Source organism: Pseudorasbora parva, chromosome 23 (genome assembly GCF_024679245.1).
Source record: "Pseudorasbora parva isolate DD20220531a chromosome 23, ASM2467924v1, whole genome shotgun sequence".
Lineage (NCBI taxonomy): Eukaryota > Metazoa > Chordata > Actinopteri > Cypriniformes > Gobionidae > Pseudorasbora > Pseudorasbora parva.
Window position 1 is genome coordinate 11,435,667 of NC_090194.1, and position 15,912 is coordinate 11,451,578.

At 38.4% G+C, this 15,912-nt stretch overlaps 1 protein-coding gene across 2 annotated transcripts in view; it reads left to right on the top strand.

Moving 5' to 3' along the window:
- The window catches only part of LOC137062885 (zinc finger matrin-type protein 4-like), a 47,893-nt gene that overhangs the window by 26,091 nt on the left and 5,890 nt on the right, over nucleotides 1–15,912 (top strand). For both annotated transcript variants that reach the window (XM_067433826.1, XM_067433825.1), the window contains 2 exons: nucleotides 8,191–8,415; nucleotides 10,764–10,860. In XM_067433826.1, the coding sequence (XP_067289927.1) occupies nucleotides 8,191–8,415; nucleotides 10,764–10,860 (322 nt within the window). The remainder of the gene's footprint in view (nucleotides 1–8,190; nucleotides 8,416–10,763; nucleotides 10,861–15,912) is intronic.

Here is a 15,912-nt window from a genome sequence, read left to right on the forward strand (position 1 = left end):
TTTAATGTTAATAAAGCAACAAAAGACTCAGTGCCAAAAAAAAAATCACTCAATCTTGACTGAATCATTTTTGTAACTTTAATAAGGATTAATCTGTATTCATTTTATACAGTGAAGACTATGCAGTGCTATTTTACATTTGATTACTTTATTAAATTTCTGCTGTACCTAATTTGTAGCTGTGTCATTTCGTTAAATTTCGAAGGCTGCGTCCTCCGGTGGACACGTCCTGTGTAGGATGCAGTATACAGAGTGTCCTCAATCAGAATTAAACGAGACGTCCTTCGTAGGACACACAGGCAGAAAGTATCACGTTGCTATGCCAACATGTTCAGCCTCGTTGCGCTCTCACGCCAGTTATATGAATGAAAATTATATATAACTTAAAAATGACTATGAAATGTTTCTTGTCTTGACAGCAATGTACTGTTCTAAACGTTTAAAATGCACTAAACAGTTGTAATCCTGTTTACCAAAACTATCTGTTTGAGGTAATAGAGCTTTAAAAAAAACAACAAAAAAAGCTTGAACTACTTATTTTAAACACCACACCTACGCTCGCATGTATATCTGGCGGTGGTGCCGTAATATATATTTAAAAAAAAGACGTTTGTTAACGGAGACGCAAAGAATTGTGGGTTATCTCCAGCCGTGAAGGCTACACCTCATGCACACTCCGAATTCCTGTGAAAGAAGGACGCATTCGGAGGTCGCATTTGGAGAGTCCTACTCACTTTTTGGAAATGAGACGGCCTTATGACGTATGCAGCCTTCAAATGCGACCTCCGGAGGACGCAGCCTTCTGAAATGAGACACAGCTTGTATCTAACTGCTGTTAGATCTATCTGATAAACTTGTTTATTTAATTGATATATTTGTTCTATTGTGTTTATTTGTGCTGTTGCTTGTAGTTGGATCATTTGTTTGCTGCCAAAACACCCAAACACCAAGATGTTAGCAGAAAGTCCTTTAAGTTACAAGGTGGGGCCTCTATGGATCGGACTTGTTTGTTCAGCACATCCCACAGATGCTCGATTGGATTGAGATCTGGGGAATTTGGAAGCCAAGTCAACACCTCAAACATATTACTGTGCTGCTCAAATCATTCTTGAACCATTTTTTCTTTGTGTAGGTGCAATACATGTTGCCCACTGTTAGCGCTTTCGGCGGTGGACAGGGGTCAGCATGGTCACCCTGATTGGTCTGCAGCTATACAGCCCCATACGCATTTAACTATTTCTGTCAGAACCAGCATTAACTTCTTGAGCAATTTGAGCTACAGTAGCTTGTCTATTTGATCAGACCACACAGGCCAGCCCTTGCCCCCCACGTGCATTAATGAGCCTTGGCCACCCATGACTCTGTCGCCGGTTCACCACTGTTGCTTCCTTTGACCACTTTTGATAGATACTGACCACTACAGACCGGGAACACCCTAAGAGCTGCAGTTTTGGAGATGTTCTAACCCAGTTGTCCAGCCATCACAATTCGGCAATTCGGCCCTTGTCAAACTCGCTCAAATCCTTACGCTTGCCCATTTTTCCTGCTTCTAATACATCAACGTTGAGGACAAAATGTTCACTTGCTGCCTAATATATCATAACCACTAACAGGTGCTGTGATAAAGAGATACTTAGTGTTATTCACTTCACCTAAATGTTATGTCTGATCATGTATATTTTATATTTATGTTGATTTATTTTCATTTGTATTGTTCTTGCATTCCATGTAAAAAGTCTGGCGAGTAAAATAAAAAGAGGCTAGGGTTGTTCAAATCAAAGTTTGTAAAGTTGCGATTTACCACGTAGTTGGTTGGTTTGGTTAATGGCTTATAACTCTTTAACAAAGACTATTTTAAAATAAATCACTATGGGGAAAATTTACTTTTAAAAAAACCTTTAAGAACCAGCACACACGTTTTCAGAAAATGTCAAATATAAAATGATTATAAGATTATAAAGTTGACAACTGAGTTTCACAAGTTTGCAGTATATCAGGACTTGGATGTCCCGTTTTCCATTCATTTAAATGGGAGTGCATTAGGCATATTACAGTTCTGTTCTGAAAACTGTCGCTTCTAGCATGTTTATGATAAGAGCAGGGCCTTTAGCAGGAACAACACATTACTGACTCACTTAGCATGCATAATTGTGCATGGCCAAGATACCTGAGGGTGTGAAATGACCCAAAAATGGAAAGAGCTCAGAAAACAATCCAGAATGACTGCTGGATATGCAGAAACAGATAAAGTAGGAGTGTACCGCCATTTCTCATTGACAAGAGACGGGTAACTCTTGATGGATTTGTTGCATTTTATACATTGTTGTTGTGTAACATACAGTATATGAAAAATGCATTCGCGAGACTAGATTTTTTTCATTGTTTTATCATCCACCAGACGGCAATCCTACGTCTAATCGCTTAGAAAGTAATAGCGCACCTCTCATCAACAAGCTATATGATTTAATGTGCCTTTATGTCCACAGTACAAATAGTGCGGGACGAGTTACGGTCTGTTTTTGTAAAAGCGTTTGTTCAAATAGCAAGCATCACTAAGCAACACCATTAAAAACTATTAGCAAGCATAATAGGGTTCAAGAAACTGTCCTTTTGTTGTTTGTTCAGCAGTCATAGTAGAGGCTCAGCATTATTCAGTTACAATTGGATGGTTGCTATGCGGCACAGTCATAAAGCTCTTAAATGATGGTGATTTTTCTGGTCAGAACTTTTTGCATGTGTTTTTGAGGAAGATATGAGAAGGTTCTTGTTTCTAGAGAGACCTTAAATGTTGCTTTAATATTTATGATTTATGATGGTGCAGGGATGACGTTTTTTTTACAATGTGAATTATACATTCACACCGAAAACGCACATTTTTAAACCGTTATCTTTATTTTTAAAAAATGTATCTTTCTAAGAAGTAACTAGCATTTCTAGTATTAGTATTAATGGCAAATTAGTCTTCCAGGTTGACGTCTTCCCTGCAGCACTCTATAATGATAAGGTGTAGACAAAATGGTCAAGGCTGGAATACAGATGAGGATGTAATTTTATTAAATTACCCTTGAGGGCCATTTCCATTATCAAACTGGTCGACTACGGATCTACACATGTACTGCAATGCTAGACTGAACAAGATATTATAAAAGCTCCAAATGAAAACACATAAAATTACATTAATCCTTTGCACCTTCACTCATTCCCATAAACAGATACTGTCAGAAGGAACAGGTACAATACCGGTGTTTTGAAATAAGTCTGGATTTACTTGATCAAAATACAATAAAACTACAATATTGTGAAATATTATTCCAAAGTATAAATTATACAACTGTTTTATGGAAGCTTATTTCTGCCACTGAATAAAATAAATTAAGTAATTTAAAAAAATGTCCTTGCAATTGCGGTTTAAATCTCAGAATTGTGATATAAAGTCGCAATTTAAAGTCAGAAAGTCAAAATTGCATGATATTAAGTCGTAATTATTTTTTTCTCCCTAAGAATTATAACTTACAATTGCTAGCTTTGATGCCAGGCGAGTTTAGCCCCGCCCACAACATTTGAGGTCGGGAAGTTCGATCTGGACTTGATCAGAGCAATTGTAGAGTGATTATGCTCGAATCAGAGCTGTACGAACCAATCAAATTATCAGGGTGGGCTTTATAAGATGATCAACAGTAACGGAATCATCCACGTCACCAAAGAGCGCTTGGGTTGAATTTGTTTACTAAACGGATAATTTGTTCTTGTATACAGTGGGGCAAAAAAGTATTTAGTCAGCCACCAATTGTGCAAGTTCTCCCACTTCAAAAGATGAGAGAGGCCTTTAATTTTCATCATAGCACACTTCAACTATGAGAGACAGAATGAGAATCTGATTTTTAAAGAATTTATTTGCAAATTTTGGTGGAAAATAAGTATTTGGTCAATAACAAAAGTTAATCTCAATACTGTGTTATATACCCTTTGTTGGCAATGATAGAATAAGTAAAATGTTTTCTTAAGTCACCACAAGGTTTTTACACACTGTTGCTGGTAGTTTGGCACATTTACAATATAATAATTTTTTTTAAAGAAATTTACATTTTGCAATTCTGACTTTATAACTCTCAATTGGGACTATATCACTAAATATTTACTTAACTCACAGTTGAGACTTTATAATCACACAATTCAGACTTTATATCTCAAAATTGCGAGAAAATGGTCAGAATTGTGATGTAAACTTGCATTTGCCAGAAAAAAATCTAAATTGCGACTTTAAATTCGGACTTTATTACTCACATTTGTAACTTTATATTACTCAATTCTTTAAAAAAGAAAAGTCAGAACAGTGAGATAAAAAGTTCCAATTATCTTTTTAAAATGGCTTTATTCCATGGTGGAAACAAGCTTCCATACTGTTTAATATTTTAATCTATTTTAAACTGAAATTCTGTGATGGGAAAGCTGAATTTTCAGCATCATTCCTCTTGTCTTCAGTGTCACATGATCTTTCAGAAATCATTCTAATATGTTGAGTTGCTACTCAAGATAAAGAAACATTATATTATCAATGTTGAAAACTGTTGTGCTACCTCCTGTTTTTTGTTGAAACCGTGACACATGTTTTTTAAACAAGATTCTTTAATGACTAGAACTTCACTTGTGGTCTCAGATCACTGTATTTGTAACGGTAGTATTTCATATCACACTCTGATTATGATATAATGAAAACAACCTTCCATTCAAACACCTTAGGGAATTGGATGAAAATTGAGACAGAAGGAAGAAGAAAAAAAGGAAAAAGAATGCTTCTATTATCGAGTTATTTTGATACCTTCTATAAATACACCTGTAGAGCTGCCAGGTTCTACCCAGATACCTTCCATTTGAAAACAGCAGAAGAGCCAAGAGTTCCTATTTTCTGCATGTTATGTCGTGGGATAGCTGTCAGTGTAGTCTTATGTTGCCGTATATTGCCGTTTACTATAACTGAATATAATAAGCTTCTTCTCAGCTAAAAATTCTATTCTTAAAAACAAAAAGGGAAAACACAAGCTTGCACCTGCTAATGCGAGACAAACAACCTCCCGTCTGTTTATGAAACAAATTCATCATATTAGTGTCATGAGATTCAGAATGCACCTTATTAAGTTGCAGCCCTAGGGGACATACTGTGTTCCTAATTTGCGCCCTTTACCCATGAAATACTTCAAACTGACACAAGACTGTGCCCCATTCCTTGACAGGTGAGACAGACCCCAAGCAAATATGTCAAAAAAAAATCACGTACGCATGTCTCTGAAATTTTAATATGTGTTATTAATGTTGTCACACACCTGCTGTTGTTGCCCACAACATTGGTAAATAAAATGAGAAATGGATATGCCATTTTAACTGTAAGGCTGGCTGTTAATTTGTGTTGGTGTTTTGCCAACGCTATATTTTTACCAATTCAGAGTGAGGTCATACAAATTTGTCTAAACCCTAGTGATGGGTATAGGTTTAGGGGTAGGTAATTTAAATTAATTAGACCCCACATAAAAGATGTACAATTTGCAGTGAGATTGGGTTGTATGTCGCACATGATTTAAACAATGAAGATGTCAAATTTTTCTTCATTTCTTTTGTTGCTAATAGTTCCAACTGGAAAGTTAGCATCACCCTGGTTCCCTCAACAAAAACCCACTGGCTTTTGGATTACTGCAGAAAACAATGTTCAATGCCTAAATACAGTCGGCAGAAGTAAAAAGCGAAACATCTATAAACAAACTACACCATGCTCGCATGTCAACATCATTACGTCTTTATTTAAAAACATTTTCCCTTTGGAAGTTTGAGTTAGAATAGTCTGAGTTAGAATAGTTTGTTATAACTCACTGGGGCTGTAAAAGTGGACTAGATATGGTTTTCTGTTTGGTGTGATGACATTAAATGTCCCCAACAACCTCTATAGTCCCATTTAGCCACTTGACAAGCAAAAGCTCTTTTTTTTTAAGTCACACTTTATTTTAGGGTGTCTTTGTTACAATGTAATGATACATTTAAGTATTGAGTAATATTAAGTAACTACATGTATTTACTATAGGGTTAGGATTAGGCTTTGTTTGAGGGTTAGTTGCATGTAATTGAGCATAATGTATAGTTATTACTATAACTATGTAACACACACTCACCTAAAGGATTATCAGGAACACCATACTAATACTGTGTTTGACCCCTTCGCCTTCAGAACTGCCTTAATTCTATGTGGCATTAATTCAACAAAGTGCTGGAAGCATTCTTTAGAAATGTTGGCCCATATTGATAGATTAGCATCTTGCAGTTGATGGAGATTTGTGGGATGCACATCCAGGGCACGAGGCTCCCATTCCACCACATCCAAAAGATGCTCTATTGGGTTGAGATCTGGTGACTCTGGGGGACATTTTATTACAGTGAACTCATTGTCATGTTCAAGAAACCAATCTGAAATGATTCAAGCTTTGTAACATGGTACATTATTCTGCTGGAAGTAGCCATAAGAGGATGGGTACATGGTGGTCATAAAGGGATGGACATGGTCAGAAACAATGCTCAGGTAGGCCGTGGCATTTAAACGATGGCCAATTGGCACTAAGGGGCCTAAAGTGTGACAAGAAAACATCCCCCACACCATTACACCACCACCAGCAGCCTGCACAGTGGTAACAAGGCATGATGGATCCATGTACTCATTCTGTTTACGCCAAATTCTGACTCTACCATCTGAATGTCTCAACAGAAATTGATACTCATCAGACCAGGCAACATTTTTCCAGTCTTCAACTTTCCAATTTTGGTGAGCTCGTGCAAATTGTAGCCTCTTTTTCCTATTTGAAGGAGATTAGTGAAACCCGGTGGGGTCTTCTGCTTTTGTAGCCCATCCGGCTCAAGGTTGTGTGTGTTGTGGCTTCACAAATGCTTTGCTGCACACCTCGGTTGTAACGAGTGGTTATTTCAGTCAAAGTTGCTCTTCTATCAGCTTGAATCCGTCGGCCCATTCTCCTCTGACCTCTATTATCAACAAGGCATTTTCAAACACACAGGACTGCCACATACTGGATGTTTTTCCCTTTTCACACCATTCGTTGTAAACCCTAGAAATGATTGTGGGTGAAAATCCCAGGAACTGAGCAGATTGCAATTGAAATACTCAGACCGGTCCGTCTGGCACCAACATCCATGGCATGCTCAAAATTGCTTAAATCACCTTTCTTTCCCATTCTGACATTCAGTTTGGAGTTCAGGAGATTGTCTTGACCAGGACCACACCCCTAAATGCATTGAAACAACTGCCATGTGACTAGTTGATTAGATAATTGAATTAATAAGAAATTTAACAGGTGTTCCTCATAATCCTTTAGGTGAGTGTATGCAACAATGACAATGCAAAATAAAGTGCTACCAACATCACAAGCAGGTATTACTGATGTATTTTATGTTGCTGAAATAAAAAGTTAAAATATCTTGAGCTTGTTCACCACGTAAAGACCTAAACCGAAAACCTATTTAAAATAACCCATTGATTTCAGGAAGATGGAAGCGGAAGTGATAAAAGCAAACTTGTTTCCAGGTTTTGGCCTACAAAAATGTGTCATTCCTGCAGCACTCCATTAACTCTTTTCCCGTCAAACACTAATATTTTCCGTTATTTGTAAGAAAACGCTTCCCGTCAAACACTGAATTTTTCCCGTATTTTCACTGTTATACGCTAGGGGGCACTATTACACATCTTCTGAATGAGTACCGAATCAACTGATCAAAACACAGGAAAAGAAGACGCAAAAAACAAGTGATCGTTTGTAAGCAGATGCATATGTAAAATAACGTGATCAACATTAAACATCAGATAAATCAAAATTATCTTATATTACTGAATGAAATTTTGACCCAGAACGAGCTATAGGACAGAGCAAGCATTACAGGTGTTGATGGACTCTATCTACTCCATCTGTGTTTGATCTTCGATCTGATTCTGATCTGGATGCAGTCTTTGACAAAAACATGAATTTCTCAAGCAAATGCTGCTTTTTTTATTAAACTTTTATAAAAATGTTTAAATAAATATTTTGTGTGTGTGTGTGTTTTTAGTAAATCCTGAAAGTAGTTTTTTGTAGCCAAAAAAGGTTTTGTGCTGGTGCAAGCTGTTAGAAAATCTGGTCATAAGTCTGTTTTGCCCTCTTGCAGAAGTGACAGCCAGTTCAGAGCATATGGTGACTGAAGATTCCCCAGGAAGTCCTTCCATACATGGCAGACTCTCACACCGTTACTGCCAGATGTGCAAGGCCTGGTTCAACAACCCCGGCATGGCTAGACAGCACTATGAAGGCAAGAAGCACAAAAAAAATGCAGCCCAAGCTAACCTCCTCGCACAGCTGGGTAAAAGTCTGGAGGATGGAGATGAAATGAACGGTAAGTTCTGAGGGGAATAGACAAAATAAGGATTTAAAGGGATATTACACCCAAAAGTGAAAATGCTGCCATCATTTATTCACCCACATGTTGTTCCAAACATGACTTTCTTCTGTGAAACACAAAAGGAGATTTGCAAAAAACATTTAAAAAGTGGCCAATGCGATTTTATGCACTATATTCTAAGTCTCCTGAAGCTAGCTTTGTGTAATGAACCAATCAAAAATCATTTTTTGTTTCGTTGCATCTTTCAGTAAATCGTTGGTTCGCAAATGATTATTTTACTGACTGACCTGTTTGTATTTAGTTAAACATGCAAAAATTCTTCAAGCTTAAAAGCTGAAATTGTATTTCATGTAAAATGACTTCTTTTATTTTCTGTGGAAGAACGAAAGCCTTATGGGTTTGGAATGACATGAAGGTGAAATTGAATGAGGGCTGGCTGAACTGTCCCTTTAAAAAAGTACATTAAACTGTAACGATGTTTGCTTTCATCAGTTTGTGGTAATGACTCATGAATAACCCCGTCGTAAATGCCACCGTTTAAGCACAGATATCATTTTAGCATTGACCATCCACTGTTTTACAGGCCTTAGCAGAGGCATTTTAATGGTCTTAGAGCGTTTTCACAAGCAGGCATTTCATTAAAGATCTGCATTATTCAGCAGCTTAGCTAAAGAGTTTTCGTTCAAGGCAGTTATCAATAGGTAATTAATGGCGCGACAAAGCGTCTCCCCGAGCGCAAGATCTCTGCTCGCCAAACAATCCGACAATGGTGAGCTTTGACGTGTAGAGGGACGCGAACCCTTTCGTGGGTGTTTACCAACTGCTGTTTGGCCAAATGTTGGATTTCGATGCAGACTGAAAAGTGTCCTGTCCCTCAAATCACGCTTGTGACTCATAAATATGACTCATTACTGCAGTTTTCAAAAAGGCTTCCCAGTACTACACTCTGCAGTGATCGTACAAGCACTCTTGGGATTGAAAACCCTATTTTTCTGGTGTTTAAAATATTAGTCTTCTACGAACGTAGACTAGAATAGTACTTGACATGTTATTTCTACTCACTATTGTCTGTTCTAACACTGTTCTATTGTCAAATTGAAAAAAAAGTTAGTGGTGCTAACAGCAGAGAGACGAATCAATGCCGAATCCCATTTTATAGCGCTTTAATCGGACTTCCCACCTCACAGGAAGCCAGCGACTGATTTTCCGAGCTCCACACAAGATTATAATTTACTGGTCTGTCCTAGTTAGAGGTGAAGAACAGATTTGGTGTAGGAAGACAGAGCTGTGGGAGGATACGACTTATCAGTGTATTTCACGGCCCCTTCTGTTATGTGTGTTTAATCATTGCGAATGTGCACAATGCCAAAGAAAAGCTGAGGCAGTGTTGTTGCAATGATGAGGCCAACGTAATCTATGGCTTTGATTGAATATAGATCCGTGGTAAATGGTATTGATGCGCCTCCTATGAGCCTCCATTCTTTATCTGGCCTGATCGTTTAGATGACAAAAGATTCCTCTTTTTAACTGGCTTTGTGGCATATGCAAGGGTCATGTGGCATATGTAAGGGTCATTTAATACTTCCCATAGTAAATCGCATCACGCGCTAGATGGTTCCATGCAGACATGCTCTTTTAATATATGAGTCATGTTTGGACATACGCTTATGTTCATGTGTGAAGGAGGCATTTATTTGGTTTCATGCTTAATCTGTTTACCAGAGCATGGATGTCTGCATTTCAAGCCTTTACATATGAATGAATGTCACAGATACAAGTCCATGTCTTATTTTATTAAAAGAAATGGTTGTATATTTTATTATTACATTAAGATTATATTATTGCATAAATAAAATTATAGCTTTAGGGCAATTAGGAGATTTTTTTGTTACTGGCATTCTGATATCACTTTAATAATTAAGGATTTTCTGTTGTTGTAATTCTCAGTCTCTATGGTGTATAATATATAATATATGTCATTCTACTAATATATATTATATATATATGATTTAAGACATTTTATATATGAAATAGCCCTTAGAATAGACTTCATTTTCATTAAGTAAAACATAATTTATCATTTGATTTTGGAGTGAAAAATGTTCACAAAATAACCATTATGGTCTTTTTTTTATTTTTAAAGAAAGAATACCATTGCGCTGTATGCTAATTTACTTCACGTGATTCATGTACGGTGAAGAGATGGTCAAATGCTCATGTTTCTAGATGTCTGTTGGTGTTTGTCTAACGTCCTTATATTACCCTGAGAGAAGATTTGAGATCATTTGCTGTTGCTTCAGTTCTAGTCTAATAAATGTGTATATATTTATGTATGCTCTTAGGCCTGAAGCGGAGTCACACATGTGAGGTTTGCAGTGTTACGCTCAACTCCGTGGCACAATACCACGCACATCTGCAGGGCTCCAAACATCAGAACAAGTGAGTTTCAGCCACTGCATCTCATCTTGAACACAAAAAGGCAAGAATCAAAAGGTGAACCAGCTGTGAATAACAAAGATAATATGGCATCTAATAATAAATCTCTACAGTAACAAATCAGAAAGCAAATTTTAATAAAGCATAATAAGACTGGTTGGCGAATGATTCAGTGACTCACTCATAACACATTTAAAGAGACACTCACTGAGAGCCACGTACTGGTGTGTATCAGTGCGCACTGTTTCTGAACTCCCTGAAACGCCTCGATTGAAAATAATCGCTTGAAAATAGTCCCCAGCACGCTCCCTGTCCATGCAGGTTGTCACAAATGGTTATGATGATGATGGAAGTTTGCCTATTTTCAGGCCCTGTGTAATATCATTGTCTACTGCACCCATGGTACTACAGCAAAGTTCCTTGATAATTACACAGGAATGAGAGTGTAGTTCAACTTTTAGTCTTAGTCAAGTGTCAACCTCCCACCGTCTCTTTTGAAGCCAATATGAAAGTGAATCAAACTGCAATTCATCGACTGGCCACTAGGGACAAGCTCTAGAAGGGAGCAGAATCTCATTGATCCCCATGTTAAAATGCCCAACTTTACAGCAGAATAAAACATGTTTACAGCCTGGTACAAATTGTGGTTTTGGTCTATACAGCTAATTTTGCCCTTCATGACAACTGTGAGAGGGGTGAATTTTTTTTATAACTCATTCGTTTACATTATATAAAGCCTTAAAGTTCTGCATAATTAAGGGCATGGGCACTTTGATTGACAGGTGGATAGCCATTTATCCGCTGTCTGTTAGTCATCACGTCACCTCAGCTCCGCCCTACGTCCCAACCCTTTTCATATTTTCTACTATCCCGGAGTGATGCGCGATGATACGCTAACAAGATTGCAACAGCTCGTCTCTACTTTACGCTTCAAAACTGCTCTTTAGAATCCTATACGTGACGTCACTGACACTACGTCCATATTTTTTACAATCTATGGTCTTGGTACACAACGTAACTATACACATCACAACATTTACCTCCAGTCTTTGTGCTAAGCTAGGCTAGCGGTGGATGCATCAGAGTTATGGCACACACGGAGATGAGAATGGTATGTATGGACTTATCTAACTCTGGGGGATACGGTGAATAAACTTAAGTCCCAAAAAGTCGGCTTGTTCCTTTAACTTATATTGTGTTCATCCGAGGGAAGTTAATGGATGTCGTATACATGATCAATATCTGAATCAATATTCTGCCTGACTGGACCATGTCCTCATAGTACCGTATGGGCCACAGTTTCCATGCGGAGGCTGCATTGGAGCAGGCAAGGTCAGAGCATAGCGTGCTGGGCAGCGTGGAATGTTAATTAGGTAGAGATAAAGGAGAAGAAATGTGAGATGCATGATGGGAACCGGCAGGCGTGCCCAAACTGTCACAGCATGGCACGCAGTGGCATTATTCCACCCTCTCGCCCTTTGGTTCAAAAGCATGCACAAGCTGCGATGAGCGTACACACAAGGACGGCCCTCAATGTATGGGACCCTGAGGCTCGGATATCACAGGAGCTGCTGATTTAATGCAGCTGAATCTTGAGAGAGAGAGGCTTTAGGGGAAATGAATACTAATCATCAACACTTAACTTTTGTTTGTAGTTTCAGACTATATTTGGTTACATCATACTTAGATTTGATTCATTAAAATCATAACCAAACAAAAACCACCATGTCAACTGTTGGAGATTAATCTCAAAGGCTATACAATCACACCACTATTTATTGTAATATATATCTATTGTAATTTATTTCTGTGATGCAAAGCTGATATTTTCAGCTTCATAACTGTTTTCATACGTCTCGTGATCCTTTAGAAATCACTCTAATATCATGATTATATGCTCGAGAAACATTTATTATTCTCAATGTTGAAAACAGTTGTAGACTAGTGGTTCAATGTTTCCTCAAATATGATAACACTTTATTTTAAGGTGACTTAGTTACATTTACTTACTGTACTAATAACAGTAAATTATGCATAATTACAAGTAACGAACCCTAAACCAAGCCCTAATCCAAACCTATAGTAAGTACATGTACAGTAGTTAATATTACTCTATTTGTTTGTGTAATTACACTGTGACAATGTCACATTAAATGAAGTGTAACCCAAAATATTAATTAAAAACAATTAAAAAAGAACCATTATAATATAATTAAGGATCAATAATAATAATAATAATAATAATAATAATAATCGAAACATATAGCTGCAAGCAGCAATTATGGGGGTCAAGCACAAAGAACATGATAAGTCATGCAAACATGGCTGGGAGCGTCATACCAACTGCAACAATGAGCACTTAAAGACATTAAGATTATTTAAGGCAAAGTAGCTGAAAAATAAAAAATACAGTCACTGTACAGTCACTGAATATGATTTCAACCAATAAATGGTGCTGTGGCGTAAAGGCTGATTTATACTTCTGTGTCGGACCTACGGCGCAAGTTACATGTCTGTTTTCATTTACACTTCTGCATTGTTGTCTACATCAACGTGCAATTTCACATACAGACCGCTAGTAGGCAGTGTCCATGGTGTAACCCACAGTATCAAGACAAAAGCCGAAGAAGCAACAGCTTGTTGTGTACATTGTCAGAGTAGTAGTAGCACTGATAGCAGCAAATAGACAGTGACTTTTCTTGCAGCTTGAAATTATGTATCTAATACAAATTAGGCATCTCTAGTTGCTTTAGTAGTTAAATAAGAGGCGATCTGGCGCTGGAATGCATTTTTGAAATCCTGCAGAGTGCTCGTGGCCGCTGTTTTCAGTATTGGTGGCCCGTACACAGACAAACATTTCAATCAATTGCTGTTGCGGAGACTTTATTCGTTCCCTTGAAATCACAAAAGGAAATGCACCCAAATGTCCCTGTTCTTTAGCCTGGATGCCAGCCGAACTTAGCCCCGCCCACAATTTTTTTAGGTCGGGCAGTTTGGTCTGGCCTTGCTCCATAGAGGTAGCCTGACAAGCCAGACCCACATCAAGATGTTTGGTCTGGAAACTCACCATAGACTGGGCTCAGTCCGAGGGGCGGGATAAACGGTTGTCTTTCAAACTCCCTCTGCACGCGATAGGATAGCGCTACACCAACCGGAGCAACGACGGTGAAGGGGAGCTCGCTGACTGATTAAACATTCGCCGTATCCGGTCGGCTAAACTCCGAACACATCTTCCCTTTTTAAGAATGACTTCAGTGCCGCTCTTTGTTCTTTTCTCAGAGAAAAGTTTAACTCCAAGTCTTCCGGAGGCGCGGGCAGAGCTGATTCGAAAGACCGCCGCCGTTCGCCAGTTTCTGTGTTTACTAAAAGACTGTGTTACTAGAAGCACGCAAACGCAACTCGGCCGTCGTCATTATGGCCCCGCCCGCCGACTCTATAGCCTACCTACACGATGTGATTGGGCCGTCCAGATTCTGAGGAATACAGCTCAGATAGGAATTGAGAGTTGCTAGACCACACTTGCGGGCAAATTAAATTTGCTGCCGCTAGGGTGCGTCTAGATTTCTAGGCTACCATAGAGGAGTAATTATCCCCGAACAGAAACTGTTCGGACCAATGAAATCATCAGGGCGGGCTTTAGACGATGATGGACAGATGATCAACAGTAACGTAATCATGCACATCATCAAAGGGGCTTGGATTATATTTGTTTGAATCCTAAACGGAGAGCTTGTTTGTTTATGCATTCACCTTCACAATTTCTCTCAGAAATGATGATCATGTCGGGTAAGTAGGCCTACTCTGTGTATAATTAAATTAATTAATTTTTTTACAACACCGGCAAAGATCGCGTATTCCAGCCTGATTTCAGCTCACGTGCAGACAGGGTTGCCAAGTTTTTACAACAAAACCGCCAACTACTAGCCCTAAACAATAGCTTCTCGGGGGGTTCTCCGGGGGAAAAATGGTGTTTGGGGGGTAAAATGTGAGTTATTTTGGCAAGGTTGCCTGCTACAATTCGCACTCATGGGTGGGTCTATATATCACATAATAGTCGCTTCAACCCGCGGACATAGAAAACAACCCGCGGGGAAAAAAATGCGGACTTGGCAACACAGTGCAGTTGAACTATGTTGACATTTGACAATGCGTCGCTTCGTTGCTCTGATTGGTTGTAGGTCTATCCAATTGATGTCTTTCCTGGTTCGGTTGAAGCATGCCCCATGGAGCAGCCCAATTTCAGACTCATTCTGACTAGAATTGAGCATGATCACGTCAGGCTACCTGTTCTTGATATACAATCACTGACTAACATCTTTGGTTTTAATGAGAAAATAAATAAACTATGCACTGTTGGATTAGAACCCAGAACCTCAGGCTCACTTAACAGAAATTCTACCACTAGACCATCAAGAGCTCTCACACACACACTCACAGCAGATCTATGTATTTATTCACTAACATAAAGAATTTCTGGACTAAAAATTGTGTTGTATAGCAGATGTAAGGATGAAAATATCATGCCATTTCTGGACACACACCCATTGCGTTTAAAAAAAAAAAAAAAAATATATTTATTGACCTGAGGGAGCAGTTCTGGCAGACCAGTCACAGCCCTTGTGGTCCGTGTAGAATTGATGTGTTGAAACACAGCGTACACTCGACGCAAAAGTATAAATCAGCCTCAAGGTGACAATGACATATGCAAAGTTTGGTTCCAATGTGCTAAAGCATATCAGAGATACAGCAGAGTCAACGTTGTCAATGCAGTATATGCGAAAAACGGTTTCATCTATCAACATGAAATCTATAACGTTTTGCCGGCATGTTCTAAAGAAGTTACTAGGAAGTTAGAAAAAAATAAGTTTTTTTAAAGAAAATTTAAATGGCGGACAGGAAGTTCTGCCAGCTATGGCAAAATTGGTATATATGTTCTTGGCATGACCCAAGGAGTCTATTAAGAATCTATTGAGTTTCATTACAATAGGCTAGTTTAATCAAAAGTTTTGTTGGTGGGAATTTATTTATAACTTGTGACTAAAAGGTGGCGATTGC